Raw genomic sequence first — 20,156 nt, forward strand, 5'->3', positions numbered from 1 at the left:
AGGGTGGATTAGCTAACAAATGTCCAGTGTGGATTAGCTAACAAATGTCCAGGGTGGATTAGGCTAATAAATGTCCAGGGTGGATTAGGCTAATAAATGTCCAGGGTGGATTAGGCTAACAAATGTCCAGGGTGGATTAGGCTAACAAAATGTCCAGGGTGGATTAGCTAACAAATGTCCAGTGTGGATTAGCTAACAAATGTCCAGGGTGGATTAGGCTAATAAATGTCCAGTGTGGATTAGGCTAATAAATGTCCAGGGTGGATTAGCTAACAAATGTCCAGGGTGGATTAGGCTAACAAATGTCCAGGGTGGATTAGGCTAATAAATGTCCAGGGTGGATTAGGCTAATAAATGTCCAGGGTGGATTAGGCTAATAAAAAGACTGTTGGAAGTCGGGTAGAAATGGCATTTGATGCTGTGTAGACGAGTGCGTTCCTGTGATGTCTGATGGTGACAGCAGGTGACCGATGGGCTGACATGCTTGATAAGTCGCCGTGACATGCTAATGAACCTTGTGAGAGGCTACACAGTGTCATGTCAGTGACATGTCAGTGACACCCCGCACTTCATGTGTCCCGCTCTTTATCTGACAACAACCGACAGACACGACCAGGAGAAAGCCTTGTTTACTCAGCAGTTTGTTTGTTTGTTGGGATGTTGTGATTGTAGGGAAAGTTGTTGGTGTAGTCAGGCAGCTCCTGGATCCTACAGCTTCTACCAACTACGCCGTTACCGTACCAAGGCAGACAATCCATAGCTACAAGCTGTAACCTTGCACACGTGACTTGCGTGTTTCCACACGTTACACGCGCTGTAAGGTCACACAGATCACCACGAGAGGGCGCTAGTCGCTGATTGTTCTGCTCCAGAAGCCCACCCCTACCCTTGCTGACGCACACCGAGCAGGACAAGGTGTGAACACGCTGCAGACTGCCAGCCGTGACACCCTGCACTAGGCATGTGTGACACCCTGGCATGTCACAACACGTGCGTGACGTCACGACTAGCGGCCACGAACACACTGTACACTAATTGTAATAATAAGTCACTTGGAATTCTCTATTTTGGCACTTAATTAATGAATGCAACAACACAAAGTACATCGTGGGTGTCCTCGCCAACACCATCGCCAATAAAACAACAGTTAGCTCCCATTGGCCAAGTGCGCACCAAGCGTCAGCCACAGTGTTACGTCACGTGACCACCTCCACATTCACAAGATGGCGTCGCACTTCACACGGTGTCTTTTATCTGACGACCACACTGTGCACGTTAGAACAAAGTAACCATCCACAACATCGGTTCTCTGCCCTTTGAAGAAATCTAGCTTTCACTCGCTTCTGTCTTCTAACCGCAGGGTGTCGCTGGTCCACACACAGTCCAGACACCACGTCCTGTCTTTACCTCGTGTACAGACAAGATACACACCACGTCCTGTCTTTCCCCACCACTGACAGTACATCTCCGACCTGTCTACAGACAATGCAGACATCCTCAACCGTGTCTACAGACAGTGTAGACATCCTCAACCCTGTCTACAGAAAATACAATACAGCGGGACCTGTTTCGAGGACCAGCGCGCATGACAATCACGTGAGGTCGGCTCACACCCAGTTCTCCTCTCGGCTGGAGACAGTCTCGCGAGAGCCTAGAGACCCCGCGATGAGCGCCTCGTGCGACAAAAGTCCTTTCTTGGGCAGCGGGGGCAGGGGCGGGGGCTTGACGTTGTCGAGGTTGCTGATGACGGGTCGCATGGCCAGCGCGCGCGGTGTCACCTCCTCGTAGTGCCCGGAGCCTGCGCTGAGCGAGGCGTTGTAGATGGAGCTGGACACCGACAGGCTGCCGTTCAGCACATCGTAGCTGCCCGAGCTGGCCACCGGCACCTCGTACATGTCGTTAGGGATCATATCCGTCACCATGGTGACGTGGCCGTTGACGAAGGCGGGGTTGACATTTAAGCTGGTGGTAAGGCTGGCGGTGTGGTTGGGGCTGGGGCTGCTATCGCATTCACAAGCGCGACCCACACGCGACATGTACGCCAGGTCACGTGAGCTGGGCAGACGCTGGAACTTCTCAGCCTTCTTGTCGGGCATGGCGAAGACGAGCTTCTCCCAGAACCAGGGGTCGTCGTAGCGCAGGTAGGTGCGCGTGCGCATGTACAGCTTGAGCGTCTGGTCCAGCTTGGCGTCTTCCACGTCCTCCAGCAGGATGAGGATGACACGATTGCGGCGCTCGGTCAGCACCTGCTGGTGCGCCGTCTGGAACTCGAACTTGCACCACTCGCTGTCCAGGAAGTTGTTGGAGACCAAGATGATGGTCCGCTTGCTGCTCTCCACGCTCTTGACGATGGTCTCGGCGATGGAAGCCCCGACAGGAAAGTCGCGATAGTGCAGACACAGGCGGAAGCGCTTGTAGCCGTTCTCCAGGCGTGGCGCTAGCTGCTGCACGATGAACTCCTCGTCCAGGTTGCTGTAGGACACGAAGGCGTCGTACGGGCGGTTACGGTCTTCGTGGCCCGGCGCCATTTTGAAGACGCGCCAGCCGAACCTGGTGAAGCACCAGACCTGCAGGAGATGGCGGTTCACGTAGACAGCGAGCAGCGCCAGCAGGAGGCCCGCTGACAGCGCCGCCACCACGAGGATCTCGGACAGCCGCTGCTCGCCAGCCACGCGCTGCACGCTGTAGCTGGTGACGTTTGCCGGAACCGTGACGTTCTCTGTGCACTCACCCGGCGACAGCGACAAGATCAGTGTTCCGTTGGCGCGCTTGTCCCCGGGGGCAGGGAAGTAGCACGTGACTTGCTCTATGTCCTTTATGACGGAGCGGTTAAAGACAAGGTCGACGAATTGGCAAGTGAAGTTTGGCGCGCATGCCCAGGGATTGTCTTTCAGCAGGAGTGACGTAAGCGAGCTGCTGGTGGCTACGTCACTGAATAACAGGAAGACCAGCAGATTTCTCTCCAAGTTAAGGACTCGCAGGTTGTCCATGTGAGCAAACGTCCCCTCCTCGATGTAGGCGATCTCGTTGTCCTGAAGAAGGAGGACCTCCATCTTGTCCAGGTCCCTGAAGGTAGCCACGTAGATGACCGTCAGAAAGTTGTGATGGAGGTGCAGCTCCTTGAGGCTGCTGAGCCCGCGAAAGGTGTTGTTCTCTATGGCGTGGATGTCGCTGTGGTTGAGGCGCAAGACCAGTACATGACCGTGGCCCAGGAACGACATGGCCTCCAGCGTGCCCAGCGCGTTGCCATCCAGCAGCAGTTCCGTCGCCGCCTCGGGAATGAGGTCTGGCAGTGCCATCAGATCCGAGTTGGAGCAGTCGATGCGGTTGACTATGTAGCGGTTGTCACCGATGTAGCACCGACACCTGTCGGGACACACGCTGCTACAGTAGCAAGCATCGAAGCCGCAACACACACAACCCTCCCCACACTTGCGGTTGTAGGTGCAGATGAACTGACCGCGATCTGTCTCCTCCACCGTGGAGCTGACGTTACTCCCGGGGTAGGTCGAGTGGCAATGCAACAGGTCCAAGTCATCAAACTTGGGCAGCGGCAGCACGTTGCTAGGCAACCTTCCCAAGCTCCAGTCTTTCAACCAGCCGAGGGAGCAGTCACACCTGAGCGGGTTGCCCCTCAGGTAAAAGACGGGCTGCGAGGTCACTGCATGAGTGTAGCTAATCTCCATGTTGTTGGCTGACAACGACGTCAGCTCGTTGAACGTCAGATTGACGACGGCAATGCTGGCGAGACTGCTGAATGTGAAGGGTGAGATCTGAGAGATGCGGTTTCTGGACAGGTCCAGCACCTCCACAGTCAAAGGCACGTCTCCGCGGAAGAGGCTGACGAGGTTGTTGCCGGCCAGCAGCAGTGCGCGAGGTTTGATGGAGCGGAATACTGAGCTGATGGCCTGCAGGCGGTTGAAGCTAAGGTCCAGGTACTCCAGGCGCAAGACATTAAAGAAGTGGAGATAGGAGATCTCGCGAAGCTGGTTGTGCGACAGGTCCAGCCACTTCAGGTTGACGCAGTCGTGGAAAGTCTTGGGGGAAAGCGTCTGCAGACTGTTGCCACGTAAGTTCACCGCCACGAGCTCCGGCAGGCTCGTGAACATTGTGGGCGGAAGTGATGTCAGGTTATTAAAGCTGAGATCCACCTCCAGCAGCTTGGTCAACCCCGACATAAGGGGAGCCGCTTGCAGCTGGTTGTGAGCCAGCAGTACGTGAGTCAGTGCAGTCACGTGACCAAAGGCCTCGACACCGAGGGAGCGCACCTGGTTACGGCTGAAGTCCAACACCTGCAGCTGCGACAAGCCAGAGAAGGCCTCGTCAGGCACGCTCTTGAGGTGGTTGTGGCTACAGTTCAGCCACTTCAGAGCCCTGAGACCGGAGAACGTCGTCTGCTCGATGTAGGACAGGCTGTTGTTGGCCAGGTTCAGCACCTGCAGGCTGTGGAGGTTGCTGCTGAACGCCTGGCGAGGGAGCTCAGTCATGCCGTTGGAGGACAGATCGAGTGACGTCAGCTTGTACTGCCAGATGAAGGCTTTTTTGGGCAGAATGCGAATCCGGTTAGAAGACAGATTGAGGTACTGAAGGTTGGTAAACTCCTGCATGACCCCGGGTGGGATGGTGATGAGAGAGTTGTCTTGAAGCTCCAGCTCATCCAGGTAGGTCAGGACGGAAATTCTGTCCCAGACGTTGTCGTCAAGACCCATGCTGAACAGCGACAACTGTTGGAGCATATGCATGTTGTTGAACACCCGAGCAGGTAGCTGGCCTATCAAGTTGCCTCCCAGTCTCAGTACCCTGAGGTTGGAGCAGTTGGCTACGTTCAGGCTGCTGACGTCCCGGAGCGCGTTGTAGGTCAGATCCAGAAACATCAGTTTCGACAACTCATCACAGACGTGCACCTCCAGGGCGGGGATGGCGTTGTGGGCGGCGGACAGTCGCAGCAGGTGGGGGAAGCTTTCAGGTGCCCAGTCCGGCAGGGTGGAGAGGTTGTTGTTGCTGACGTCGAACAGCTCTAACGCCAGAAACGGTGAGCTGCGGCACATGACGCCGGCCTGATGCAGATGCTGCAGGTGGTTGTAAGAAAGATTAAGAGTGCGCATGCGCTGCAGGTCGCACAACGCAGGAAGTTGGTGCACGTTACTCTCGATCACCTGCAGCGCGCGCAGCTTGCCCAACGGCGCCGCGAAGTCCGGGTGCACCTGTCCAATGAGGTTGGCGCCTTTGATGTGCAGCACCTCCAGGCTGCTCAGGCCGCGGAAGGCGTGACGAGGTAAGTCGTGGAAGCGACAATCGATGAGATCCAGCTGCACCAGCTGCGACAGGTGCGAGAACATGCCGTCAGACAGGTAGCTCCGCTGAGGGGGGTCAGACTGTTCACACCTGCATTGGAAGAGAAAACCACCCGTAAAAACTGTGCGGGACGATCAGGGTGTCAGTAATTCTCCGGTGATGATGTCTCTAAATGTAAAATGAAGTCGTTGCTGCTAAATAATTCAGTCATCTTGACCTTCTGACCCGTCTGCAATATCGGGGAGTCTAATCCCCTACCTTCTAAAAATACCCCTGGGGTTTGTATTTAACGGCATGTCACGCGACCTGGCGTAGCTGGAGTGGGGTTGGGGTGGTTTTTGTGTCAAATCATTGCGCGCTAGACCTGACATAATCTGCCAGCGAGCCAGCCAGCCAGACATGCTATATATAAATAAAGACACGTTGAGGCAGCTTGCATGAAGGTGGGCGGAGCCAATGACTTACGTCAGCGTCATGAAAGCGGAGCGCGTGACTGGAATGTCACGCAGTGTGGCCCGCTGCTCGGCGGAGTTGTCGAGACTCGGCAAAGTGCAGTTCAGCCAGACTTGGTTCTGGGGCATCAGCAAGTAGCACTGGCACACTCCCCGGGGACAGTCGAACTCGCCGTCTAGTGGCGCCCTCTGCGTGATGGCGGGGACGGCAGATGTCGCTGCTGCGGCCTCGGGCAGGTTAGCATCCGGCCGTGGGGTCGTTGTCATGGTTACAGGTGGGATGCGACTGGTGTGTCGGGGGGAAGCAGGCGGGGTGGATGCCAGGGTGTCCGGGTGCCCGGAGACCGGTGACGAGGAGAGGAAGAAGATAACGGAGAGAAAACAAAGAAGCGGGTGGGACGGGTGACCATACGTCATCGTGCTTGACCTCCACGTCAGCAGTCCGCACTAGTGACGTCACTGAAACACAGAATGAAAGCTTGACAATGTGAACAGTTGACATTTGTAAACTTTTCATAAGATTACCCGACTCTTTTTACAGCCAGAGCTCTTTCTCACATCCGGGTACTTCTTGTCTGTAGGCTGCTGTAGGTCCTGTTACCCTGCAGCGAGGAAACTGGATAACAGGCCGCAGTGGTGTGACTGCTGTGACTGCCGTGACTGCCGTGTGGCATGATGTGTGGCAGGGCTAGGGGCCATTAGGATATTTTCAGATCATTAGCGGATACCAGATTATCAAGAGTCACGTGACCCCGCTGTACGGGGTCAAGCCGTAGTTTCAGTCTTTGACAGACCGCAGCAAATGATTTCTGGGGTCTTGTGTGGCCCGCGAACCAGACACTGGCCACCCCTGGGGTAGGACAACAGACGGTGTTATTATGGTGACGTATGTCTATGTCAGTGTATGCGTATGCATGTGTGTATGTGTACGTGTACGTGTACGTGTATATTATTGCGCAGTGCATGTCTTCTTCATTGCGTGTCGCTGCTGCCTCAAGAGAGGAGCTGGCGGGGTTCTGTCTGGTAGTCACGGCGGAGTCGTAGACAGTCTGCAGTCTACACTTTCTTTCTCCTACTCCTCCTAGCAAGACCTGCCCTTGTCCTTCTACGTGGTGACCTTTGTACCTCTACGTATTGAACTTATCCATCTACGTGTTGACCTTTGAACCTCTACGTCTCTACCTTGTCCTTCTACGTGGTGACCTTTGTACCTCTACGTATTGAACTTATCCGTCTACGTGTTGACCTTTGAACCTCTACGTCTCTACCTTGTCCTTCTACGTGGTGACCTTTGTACCTCTACGTATTGAACTTATCCGTCTACGTGTTGACCTTTGAACCTCTACGTCTCTAGCTTGTCCTTCTACGTGGTAATCTTTGTACCTCTACGTCTTCAACCTTCTACGTGGTGATCCCCCGTTATTGGAAAGCGCAGACAACAAGGTGGCGATCACCGGCCCCAGCGCCACACCAAGGCAGCTCCAGGATAACAAAGAGAAGACAATTTTCTACTACCAACGGCACAAGACTCCCCACCAAGCGGAATCTTCAGGAAGCAGGTGCATGCGCACTCAGACATGGTGTAGATGTGGTGCGCAGGTCACAGCGCGCGCACAGATGAGGGGAGAGATAAGGGAGGTCACTCTCTCTGACATTTGTAGGATAACAGTCCCTAGGGGTCTCCCCTCACCGTCACAGCAGCTTGGTGCGTGCGAATTGTCTGCCCCTCATCAGCACAGTAGTCTGCCCCTGCCCTATCAGTTGGCAGATCTCTGGCCAAGACAGATCCCAGGTGAGTCGACCCCGCGCGACCCCGCCTGACCCCGTCCGACACCGCCAGTAATGAAATGCTTGTGTAAGCACGGCGTCTGCCGCAACTCTCCATAATGTCGGCGTCACGTGACGACACCTGCAGACTACGGCGTGACGAAGTACGAGTCACGATGACCCTCGTCTGCCGCCCTGCTCATGGTCAGCATGCTGTTCACTGTTCACTGTTCACTCAAGACGCCGGAGACTTTTTGATTTGTCAATCTTCCTCAGAGAAACCGGTGTGATGTCACATTCACCTTGACTGTGAATAGACTGTAGATGTCTAGTGGTCCTGTCTATTGTCACGTGCAGACTGAAGACAGCTCTTGTCTCTGTTAGAAATAGAAACTACACACAGTGGAGTCTACTACCTAGTCACTACACACAGTGGAGTCTACTACCTAGACACTACACAGAGTGGAGTCTACTACCTAGTGACTACACACAGTGGAGTCTACTACCTAGACACTACACAGAGTGGAGTCTACTACCTAGACACTACACAGTGGAGTCTACTACCTAGTGACTACACACAGAGTGGAGTCTACTACCTAGTCACTACACAGTGGACTCTACTACCTAGTCACTACACACAGAGTGGAGTCTACTACCTAGTCACTACACAGTGGACTCTACTACCTAGTCACTACACACACAGTGGAGTCTACTACCTAGTGACTACACAGTGGAGTCTACTACCTAGACACTACACAGTGGAGTCTACTACCTAGTCACTACACAGTGGAGTCTAGTACCTAGTGACTACACAGAGTGGAGTCTACTACCTAGTGACTACACAGAGTGGAGTCTACTACCTAGTGACTACACACAGAGTGGAGTCTACTACCTAGTCACTACACAGTGGACTCTACTACCTAGTCACTACACACAGAGTGGAGTCTACTACCTAGTCACTACACAGTGGACTCTACTACCTAGTCACTACACACACAGTGGAGTCTACTACCTAGTGACTACACAGTGGAGTCTACTACCTAGACACTACACAGTGGAGTCTACTACCTAGTCACTACACAGTGGAGTCTAGTACCTAGTGACTACACAGAGTGGAGTCTACTACCTAGTGACTACACAGAGTGGAGTCTACTACCTAGTGACTACACACAGTGGAGTCTACTACCTAGACACTACACAGAGTGGAGTCTACTACCTAGACACTACACAGAGTGGAGTCTACTACCTAGTGACTACACAGAGTGGAGTCTACTACCTAGACACTACACAGAGTGGAGTCTAGTACCTAGTGACTACACAGAGTGGAGTCTACTACCTAGTGACTACACACAGTGGAGTCTACTACCTAGTCACTACACAGTGGAGTCTACTACCTAGTCACTACACAGTGGAGTCTACTACCTAGTGACTAAACAGTGGAGTCTACTACCTAGTGACTACACAGAGTGGAGTCTACTACCTAGACACTACACAGAGTGGAGTCTACTACCTAGTGACTACACAGAGTGGAGTCTACTACCTAGACACTACACAGAGTGGAGTCTACTACCTAGACACTACACAGAGTGGAGTCTACTACCTAGTGACTACACAGAGTGGAGTCTACTACCTAGTGACTACACAGAGTGGAGTCTACTACCTAGTGACTACACACAGTGGAGTCTACTACCTAGTCACTACACACTGTGGAGTCTACTACCTAGTCACTACACACTGTGGAGTCTACTACCTAGTCACTACACAGACACAGGCCATCTTGGCTTCACAAGTGTAAAGGTGTAAAGTTGACATTATAACGCGAGAAGACAACAGCCTGCTTCTCGCCATTGGTCATTACTCTCAGTTTCTTGCAATTACCCGAGTAATGAGAGCAAAATGCTTTCAATGTCCCGCCGTGACCCTGGCTCCTCCTGTCAGTATATGTCACAGCTTGTGACGTAGCCAGGCCTGTTGTCCTGCTGTCATTTGTTTACGTTTAATATCAACTTTACAAACTGATTCAGGTTTTCGGTGACGTTTTTCGCTGTAGCTGGTGACGTAGTGCGGTAGAGGCCCACAGCGTAAATTAAATCTTTGTTGTCAAACCTGCTCAAGCGCATCTCATTACAACTTTAGAGCTGAAACCGCCAAGACATGCACTCAGAGACACTTGCTGACATGTCAGCAGACAGACTAACAAAAGGATGACACACGGTGACACCAGTGTCACATGTCGCGCCCTCAGCACCTCAGCAAGGTCAGGGAGGTCAAGACAGCGCTGGCAGCACTCTGTGCACCACACCACAAGATGGAGAAATGAGATCCGCTTCACAGACACAGCGCCTTCCATCAACTTCGTAGTCCGGAAGTCATCTTCAAGACAAGCACGCGCTGACACACACGCTGACACACTGACACACGCGCTGACACACTGACACACACGCTGACACATTGACACATCGCGCTGACACACTGACACACACAAACACCCTGACACGCGCTGGCACGTGCGCTGACACATTGACACACAAACACACTGACACACGCTGACACACTGACACACGCTGATACACTGACACACGCGCTGACACACTGACACACGCTGACACACATGTTGATACACTGACACACTGACACACACGCTGACACACAGAGAAGGAAGCAGAAGCACACCAGCATCAGCAGCTGCAGGCTGAAGTGTGTTTGTCCAGCAGTCAACTACCGTTGTGACGGTTCATCGTGTCCACGCGCCGTGTGATGACGTGTCCCTGCTTCCCTCACCACAGGTACACACGCGCCTAGTGACCGCCACGTGTTGTTGTAGTCGCTGTTGGCGGGGGGACCAGTGCCGCTGTATTCACCGTGTGGCATGGAGGGAGGTGCAGGGGAGGGGATCAAACATCAGAGACAAGCTGGGATTGAAGGCGGCCGCCGACAAGGAAGGTGTACGACGACAGCCACCACTCCACCTCAACAAGCCAGCAGGCAAATCAATTTAGAAATCGAAAACGCCGGAGACAAAGTTGGCGGCCGTGTAGCACAACACCGGCGCACAGAGAGAGGCGGCCATTAGAATAACAATGAGGCTTCTCTAGCAATTATTGATGAGTCCAACAAACTTTCTCCAGCCGCGGACACTGGCCATGGCGGGGCCTGCAGCGACAGCATCATGTCTGAGGTTGTAGTTGTAGTCTCTGATGCATGGCGGCACACGCGGTGAGTCAGCCTCCTCCACACCACCGACCTGCCCCACACCCACCCGGGCTTCTACCCTCCCCACGTGCCTGCCTTTGTTTACAGCGAGCGCTAGCCAGGGAGGGGCCTTTGTTTACAGCAGTCACTGGTGTATGAGGGAGGGAGGGGCCTTTGTTTACAGCGAGCTCTAGCCAGGGAGGGGGCCTTTGTTTACAATAGTCACTAGTGTATGAGGAGGGAGGGGCCTTTGTTTACAGCAGTTACTAGTGTATGAGGGAGGGAGGGGGCCTTTGTTTACAGCGAGCGCTAGCCAGGGAGGGGGCCTTTGTTTACAAACAGTCGCTAGTGTATGAGGGAGGAGGGGGCCTTTGTTTACAGCAGTCACTGGTGTATGAGGGAGGGAGGGGGCCTGTGGCTATCTTATTGCCTGCCTGAGAGAGTTTGCAAGTCCGTTGGTTATCTCCTCTTGCCAGCCTGTCACCATTGTCATCGTGATATACACCAGTTCTGCACGCCACGCTCCAGGCTGTGGTCACCAGACCCCACTCCCCCCATTGTCTCCACGCGGCCATACATCAACATCCCCCACCTCTCTCTCTGCGAGGACACACACACACAGAGCTTCCACACACGCACGCGAGCCTGCCGCCCTCGCCGATATGTCGACACTACGGACACTACCTACACTACTGGGACTACCGACACTATCAGCACTACTGACACTATTGGCACTAACAACACTATCAACACTACTAAGACTACCAGCACTACCAGCACTATCAACACTACTGACACTGGCCCCGGGGTAGACGATTTCTCCAGGCCCCTTGTAATTGTAATCGTAAATTATTTTGCCAGTCGATGGTAACATGCTACTAAGTAGTGTAATAGTAGTGTAAATGTAGTTTCACTATGTATTTCACTAAGTAGTGTAATAGTAGTGTAAATGTAGTGTCAATATGTATTTCACTAAGTAATGTAATAGTAGTGTAAATGTAGTGTCACTATGTATTTCACTAAGTAGTGTAATAGTAGTGTAAATGTAGTGTCACTATGTATTTCACTAAGTAGTGTAATAGTAGTGTAAATGTAGTGTCACTATGTATTTCACTAAGTAGTGTAATAGTAGTGTAAATGTGTAGTGTCACTATGTATTTCACTAAGTAAGTGTAATAGTAGTGTAAATGTAGTTTCACTATGTATTTCACTAAGTAGTGTAATAGTAGTGTAAATGTAGTGTCAATATTATTTCACTAAGTAATGTAATAGTAGTGTAAATGTAGTGTCACTATGTATTTCACTAAGTAGTGTAATAGTAGTGTAAATGTAGTGTCAATATGTATTTCACTAAGTAGTGTAATAGTAGTGTAAATGTAGTTTCACTATGTATTTCACTAAGTAGTGTAATAGTAGTGTAAATGTAGTGTCAATATGTATTTCACTAAGTAATGTAATAGTAGTGTAAATGTAGTGTCACTATGTATTTCACTAAGTAGTGTAATAGTAGTGTAAATGTAGTGTCAATATGTATTTCACTAAGTAGTGTAATAGTAGTGTAAATGTAGTGTCACTATGTATTTCACTAAGTAATGTAATAGTAGTGTAAATGTAGTGTCACTATGTATTTCACTAAGTAGTGTAATAGTAGTGTAAATGTAGTTTCACTATGTATTTCACTAAGTAGTGTAATAGTAGTGTAAATGTAGTGTCACTATGTATTTCACTAAGTAGTGTAATAGTAGTGTAAATGTAGTGTCACTATGTATTTCACTAAGTAGTGTAATAGTAGTGTAAATGTAGTGTCAATATGTATTTCACTAAGTAGTGTAATAGTAGTGTAAATGTAGTGTCACTATGTATTTCACTAAGTAGTGTAATAGTAGTGTAAATGTAGTGTCACTATGTATTTCACTAAGTAGTGTAATAGTAGTGTAAATGTAGTGTCACTATGTATTTCACTAAGTAGTGTAATAGTAGTGTAAATGTAGTGTCACTATGTATTTCACTAAGTAGTGTAATAGTAGTGTAAATGTAGTGTCACTATGTATTTCACTAAGTAGTGTAATAGTAGTGTAAATGTAGTGTCACTATGTATTTCACTAAGTAGTGTAATAGTAGTGTAAATGTAGTGTCAATATGTATTTCACTAAGTAGTGTAATAGTAGTGTAATGTAGTGTCACTATGTATTTCACTAAGTAGTGTAATAGTAGTGTAAATGTAGTGTCAATATGTATTTCACTAAGTAGTGTAATAGTAGTGTAAATGTAGTGTCACTATGTATTTCACTAAGTAGTGTAATAGTAGTGTAAATGTAGTGTCACTATGTATTTCACTAAGTAGTGTAATAGTAGTGTAAATGTAGTGTCACTATGTATTTCACTAAGTAGTGTAATAGTAGTGTAAATGTAGTGTCACTATGTATTTCACTAAGTAGTGTAATAGTAGTGTAAATGTAGTGTCACTATGTATTTCACTAAGTAGTGTAATAGTAGTGTAAATGTAGTGTCACTATGTATTTCACTAAGTAGTGTAATAGTAGTGTAAATGTAGTTTCACTATGTATTTCACTAAGTAGTGTAATAGTAGTGTAAATGTAGTGTCACTATGTATTTCACTAAGTAGTGTAATAGTAGTGTAAATGTAGTGTCACTATGTATTTCACTTAGTAGTGTAATAGTAGTGTAAATGTAGTGTCAATATGTATTTCACTAAGTAGTGTAATAGTAGTGTAAATGTAGTGTCACTATGTATTTCACTAAGTAGTGTAATAGTAGTGTAAATGTAGTGTCACTATGTATTTCACTAAGTAGTGTAATAGTAGTGTAAATGTAGTTTCACTATGTATTTCACTAAGTAGTGTAATAGTAGTATAAATGTAGTGTCAATATGTATTTCACTAAGTAGTGTAAATGTAGTGTCACTATGTATTTCACTAAGTAGTGTAATAGTAGTGTAAATGTAGTGTCACTATATATTTCACTAAGTAATGTAATAGAGACTGTAAACATGAGGACAAGTGCACTAGGACCTACATCACTACTTGAACACGGAGTTGTTTACACGTGAGTGGTTAGTAAATAAGTAAACATGACTTTCAAGGATCAGCCTTGTAGTAGTCCGCTCGACTGAGGAACGTGACATCAACCTTCCCTTTACAACAACAACAACAACAACAACAACAACGAAAGGGAAAACAATTTACTGACCAAGGCCGGACCCTTTCACAGCCTCGGGCCCGGGTACAGACCCCCCTGACCCCCTCTCGTCACGCCTCCACCTCTGATACAGTGACTACATAACACTCCACGGAACAAGTCACTATATGACACTCGACACACTAATACAACCACGCCAATAGTCACTATATGATACTCCACAGACCTATAGTCACTATATGACACTCCACACCCTAATATAGTCACTATATGATATTCATAGACCAAAAGTCACTATATGACACTCCACACACTAATATAGTCAGTATTTGATACTCCACACACTAATACAACCACTATACTCCACAGACCATTAGTCACTATATGATACTCCACAAACCTATAGTCACTATATGACACTCCACAGACCATTAGTCACTATATGATACTCCACAGACCATTAGTCACTATATGACACTCCACAGACCATTAGTCACTATATGATACTCCACAGACCATTAGTCACTATATGATACTCCACAAACCTATAGTCACTATATGATACTCCACAAACCAATAGTCACTATGATATTCCACAGACCATTAGTCACTATATGATACTCCACAGACCAATAGTCACTATATGACACTCCACAGACTAATAAGACCCGCGAACAAAGGTGTCTGACAAACGATTATCACTTGTCACGTGCCGTCAGCACTATGCAGATCACGTGACGTCACAGCTCTCAGCACGCAGTTGGTGTCCAAAGTCCGTACAGGTGTCCACAGGTAAGGGGGTGGCGCAAGGATATCGAGGCACTGGGGGAGGAACAGAATACCATGAGAAAGGGAGACGACCCCATGAGACACTGGGAGGAGGACCAATCAGGGAGGAGACGACTCTTGGAGACACTGGTAACAATTTAATCAGGGAAAGGGAGACAAGCCTACAAGACACTGACTGCAGTAACAAAATAAGCTGGTAAAGGGAGATTATAACCCCAAAGACAGAGCTAGAGTACAGACAGCAAAAAGGGAGACAAGAGACGAGCAACAATTTAATATGGGAAAGGGAGACAAGCCCAGGAGACACTAGGACCGATTGTCCACTCACACCGACACCAGCTGGACGGCCCGCTGTCAGGTTGAAGTGTCAACAGGTGGCTGGCTGGTTGGTTGAGAGGTCAGGACACAGAATAAAGCATCATGGGAGCAAGCAGCGCCCCACTACAGACGATACTGGCGCCACCTGTCGGCTCACGTGCGTCTAACGGTCACCAGAGCCGCAGCTGTGCGAGGCACGCTTCTCTCCCTTACTCTCCCCCCCCCCCTCATACATACACCCCGCCCTGCGTGCACCCGACTTCCGTGGCCACGTGGTCAGCGCTCATCTCTGTCTTGTTGTCTTGTCTGTGGTCAGCAGTGAGGTCACGTGACAGCAGCAGCACAGCAGCACCTCGCCGTTGCAGCACGTGACGGAAGGACCTCTCACCACCCGCCTCCCTCATCACCGGCCATCGTTAAGTCCAATTAGCTCGTTAGGCCCTCATTAGGCCTGGCATCGCGCGCTCTCCCGCAAGGTGCAGGAGGAGGAGGAGGAGGAGGGGCTATGCTTGTGTGGAGGGCTAGTCGTTATGGTGTGTGTGTGGGCGCGTGTGGTGCGTGTGTGTGTGAAGGACTGAAGGAATGACACTCTCTCTCACACTCACACACTCTCTCACACACGCACACATCAAGCGGCGCACCGACACGGCTTCACTCAACCGCGGGGCTGACGCCACAACGAGGCTGCAGGCAAGATGATGGCCGCTGCGTTAGTGACACCAAGCTGCAACTAATCTCAGCTTACAAGGCTACTGCACGCCAGGAGTCTGTGTTTAATATGAGTATACATATGTGTCTGGCATACAGGTGTGCGATGTACCCCACACAAGCCTCGGGGTAGTTTTGCGGACAAGGACAGAATCATCGTCGGCTTTAAATGCAGCAGCGGTTGACTTTAGCCTCAGTCTCGACATCTATGTTATCAGCGTGTCGTACCATGTGTCACGTGATGAGAATGTTCTACAAAGGGGCTCAGCTTCAGACACATCACGTGGTCAGGGTGGTCAGTGAACCTCAGACACATCACATGGTCGGTGTTTGGAATATCGAGGGTAGCGCGTGCCAAATAAACTGTTCAGACATTATAACGAGGCTGTGACGTGGTGGTAATAGTGATGGTTGGACGTGGCAACAGGTCATGGTCAGGGTTAGTTATTGGTTACAGGATTTGTGTTGTAATCTGTATAGTCATGTGTATTGTAATTTGCATAATAATTTGTATTGTAATTTGTAATTTGCATAATAATTTGTATGTTATATTGTAATTTGCATAATAATTTGTATGTTATATTGTAATTTGTATAATAATTTGTATAATAATTTGTATGGTATATAGTAATTTGTATAATAATTTGTATTGTAATTTGTATAATAATTTGTATTGCAATTTGTATAATAATTTGTATGGTATATTGTAATTTGTATTGTAATTTGTATAAAAATTTGTATGGTATATTGTAATTTGCATAATAATTTGTATTGTAATTTATATAATAATTTGTATTGTAATTCGTATAATAATTTGTATAATAATGTGTATGGTATATTATAATTTGCATAATAATGTGTATTGTATATTGTAATTTGTATAATAATTTGTATTGTAATTTATATAATAATTTGTATTGTATATTGTAATTTGTATAATAATTTGTTTTGTAATTTGCATAATAATTTGTATTGTAATTTGTATAATAATTTGCATTGTAATTTGTATAATAATTTGTATGGTAATTTATACAATAATTTGTATGGTATATTATAATTTGTACAATAATTTATATAATATTTTGTATGGTATATTGTAATTTGTATAATAATTTGTATAATACTGTGTATAATAATCTGAATTGTAATGTGCAAGTCTCTATTGCCATGGCATGCCAGGACATCGCTGTCTGTGCCGTGTCTTCTCCACTCACCGAGTGCAGGTAATGTAATGTGTAGACAGACTACACAGTCTACAGTGTCATCACTAGACACGTGAGCTCTGTGCGCTCCAGACGAACAGTTCCAAAGGAAGCGACAGTCAAAGACAGAAGAAACCAAGCCACGAGCATCTGTGGGGACGACACCGCGAGGAGGATGACGATGACGAGCTGGGGTCAGCGGACTAATGCACGTGACAGATATGTTTAAAGATATATAATCTGTACTATTATAATGTCTACACACATATCTGTACTATTACAGTGTGTACATCTATAGTCTGTAGTTGTGCCTAAAATTAGTAACTCTAGCATAGACATCAATAGTAAGACGCATCGGGAAAGACGCAGACACCTGTATGTAGCAGGGTGTATGTACCGGGTACCTGTATGTAGAGCACCTGTATGTAACAGCCTGTACACAGCAGACACCTGTATGTACCGGGTACCTGTATGTAACAGCCTGTACACAGCAGACACCTGTATGTACCGGGTACCTGTCAGCAGTGCAATCTACAGCATTTGCTTTGCTGACGTGTAGCAGATACAATGCTGACGTGTCTACCCTCTTGTGTCAGTGTCTATATAAGGGTGGTGTAGTCTATACATCCAACAGGGATGGGGAGTGTCTACACATTCACTGATACAAACAGGGAAAAGGGGGCGGTGGGCGTTCATCGTCACGCGGGTAGATGTGTGATAAATGTGAGAACGTCCCAAGCGGTTACACAGCCGCCCCCTGCTCGCTGGCTGGCTGGCTGGCTGGCGGACTGATTTGACGAATCTGTAACCTGTCTCGGGTGGACGGCACTATAAAAAGGCCTGTCACCAGACCAAGACTTCCTCCTTTCTCTGGGTACTCCGATTTCTTCCCCCCTGTCTCCCCCTCCCTCCAACAGTGCGAAATCTCCGCAAGGTGGAAGCACTTTCCTACTAGAGCAAGCGGCAAGACTCGCTCACAACGCTTGCTGCCCCCCACACGACTTGTCTTCTCCCCCACAGACGGGCGGTGGGTCAGAGAAAGCTGCAAATCAGCGCCGAGTTACGGGTGAGCGGATCTACCCGTCTTTGTCAGTCACGCCTCTCCTTTGTTCACTCGCCACTCCATCCTCCCCCAAGCTGCCGAGGGTGGGTGGTGTGGGAGGCCGTCAGCACGCGCTTCGCTAGTGACCGGCCGATGACGTCACGCCAAGACTTTGAAAGACAAACAAGTTGAAGATTGTTTACACAAGTTGCTGATGTTTACAAGCCTTAGTCTCGTGGACTCAGCTCGCGGCCAACGACCGTGTCTAGCCTTATGGTCACTAGTGTCATGTCAAGCCAAGCACTTACCGTGACAGTTCCTGGAATCTCCACCAAAGTTTCGCGGCAAGCACAAGTTAGTTTTTCCGCACATCGCATGTAGAGGACAGGAAGTGACTGGTGTTACCGTCTGACTCACACGCGCAGCGACACCACCGACCGCCAGACGGCGCCCGCCGCCTCACGCGCTGCTACTGCACCGCCGGCAGCAACTCTTCCCTGCGCCTGCGCCGTCTTGTCTGCTTGTTAGGCGCCGTATCTCACGTCACGCCGCGCGCACAACGGGCCCCGTATGTCACGTCACACCTTGGGGCTAGCACGTAGGCTCCATGTCGCACGTCACACTACTCGCATAACGGGCCCCGTATGTCACGTCACACTGTGGGGCTAGCACGTAGGCTCCATGTCTAACACTCAGGCTCCATGTCTCACGTCACACTGTGTGGCTAACACTTAGGCTCCATGTCGCACGTCACACTGTGTGGCTAACACTTAGGCTCCATGTCTCACGTCACACTGTGTGGCTAACACTTAGGCTCCATGTCTCACGTCACACTGTGTGGCTAACACTTAGGCTCCATGTCGCACGTCACACTACTCGCATAACAGGTCCCGTATGTCACGTCACACTGTGTGTCTAACACGCAGGCTCGGTGTCTGAGCGTCAGGCTCACTGTCCCACACTAAGGTGACGTGTCTGATCATCAGGCCAAATGTCTGACAGGTTGTTGTTGTTGTAGAAATTAGTGTCGCGTGACAATAATGTAAGCCTGCTTTGTGTCAGAAATAGACGGGGACTAGACGGGGAATAGAGGGGGGGAATAGAGGGGGACTAGAGGGGGACTAGAGGGGGGACTAGAGGGGGAGGACTAGACGCCGATGGTAGCATTGCACTACCGGCACTTACAAGATGTTTAAGTGCTGTCTATCTGTCGAGAGCCTTGTTTCAGTGCACTCACAACTGTACTCATAGCTCACGGCACTGTGGACTTCAGTTTCCTGTTAATTAGAAAAGAAACAGTCGCTGTGTGTCTCAACGTGCAATTTACAGATTTCATTTTGTAACTCGTCGTCTTCGTCTTAAGAGCCTGCACGGTTAGTTCATTTGGAATTTTTGCAGATGAAGTTTTTTGTTTATTAGCATTTTTGGTAGAACAAAACAAATTAAACTTTGAGTGTGAAATACGTGAAGTGTGGAGAGCGTGCCGAACGTCACTGAGTAAGTGTATGTACGTAGCACACGATGATACTCACAGGTGCTGCCGTCACGTGACTGATGTCCAGCAACCGTCTCACCCACCTCGCGCATGGCGGCGCTCCGAGCGTGGACACGTGTCGACTTCACACACACACACTGGTAGTGACCACAGGTCAGGGTTCACCGGCACAGGCCAGTGAATGCTGACGTTGCTGGTGACGATGACTTTGTATTTCCAGTGCAGACTTTGCAGAACGCGCAGCGCCGCCATGAGACCTTTCATGACAGACAACCGTGTGGCGGATCATCTCCCCTTGCTTCCTACACAAAGCCTTGTGGGTGTTGGTCTGTGCTAGTGGCTCGGCTACCACGTCACCTTTTGCTGTGTGGTACGTGGCTACTACGTTTTCACGTTCCCGTCACTTTCCCACTAAGCTCTGCATCTACCTACATGAGCTGAGAGTAAGGCAGCCACTACACACTCTTCTACGTGTCACTTAGGGTAGACATCACCTCCCGTTACCCTCACACACTGTCTGCATGTTACTCACGTAGCACACTCACCTCCCTACTCCCCACACACACACAGTCTACATGTTACTCACGTAGCACACTCACCTCCCTACTCCCCCACACACACCCCCACACACACAGTCTACATGTTACTCACGTAGCACACTCACCTCCCTACTCCCCTCACACACACACAGTCTACATGTTACTCACGTAGTGTCACAGTCGGCCAGGCAGTCAGCC

At 49.1% G+C, this 20,156-nt stretch overlaps 1 protein-coding gene across 1 annotated transcript in view; it reads right to left on the reverse strand.

The window, feature by feature from the left end:
• The window catches only part of LOC112565931, a 37,067-nt gene extending 18,163 nt beyond the window's left edge, over positions 1-18,904 (reverse strand). Inside the window, exons 1-3 of the mRNA XM_025241830.1 lie at positions 18,233-18,904; positions 5,761-6,206; positions 1,609-5,385 (exon numbers count right to left, since the gene is read on the reverse strand). Of these exons, the coding sequence (XP_025097615.1) occupies positions 1,609-5,385; positions 5,761-6,164 (4,181 nt within the window). The 5' untranslated portion in view covers positions 6,165-6,206; positions 18,233-18,904. The remainder of the gene's footprint in view (positions 1-1,608; positions 5,386-5,760; positions 6,207-18,232) is intronic.
• Between the last annotated feature and the right edge of the window lie 1,252 nt (positions 18,905-20,156).

The sequence above is a fragment of the Pomacea canaliculata genome, linkage group LG6 (genome assembly GCF_003073045.1).
Source record: "Pomacea canaliculata isolate SZHN2017 linkage group LG6, ASM307304v1, whole genome shotgun sequence".
In the NCBI taxonomy this organism is placed as follows: Eukaryota; Metazoa; Mollusca; class Gastropoda; order Architaenioglossa; family Ampullariidae; genus Pomacea; species Pomacea canaliculata.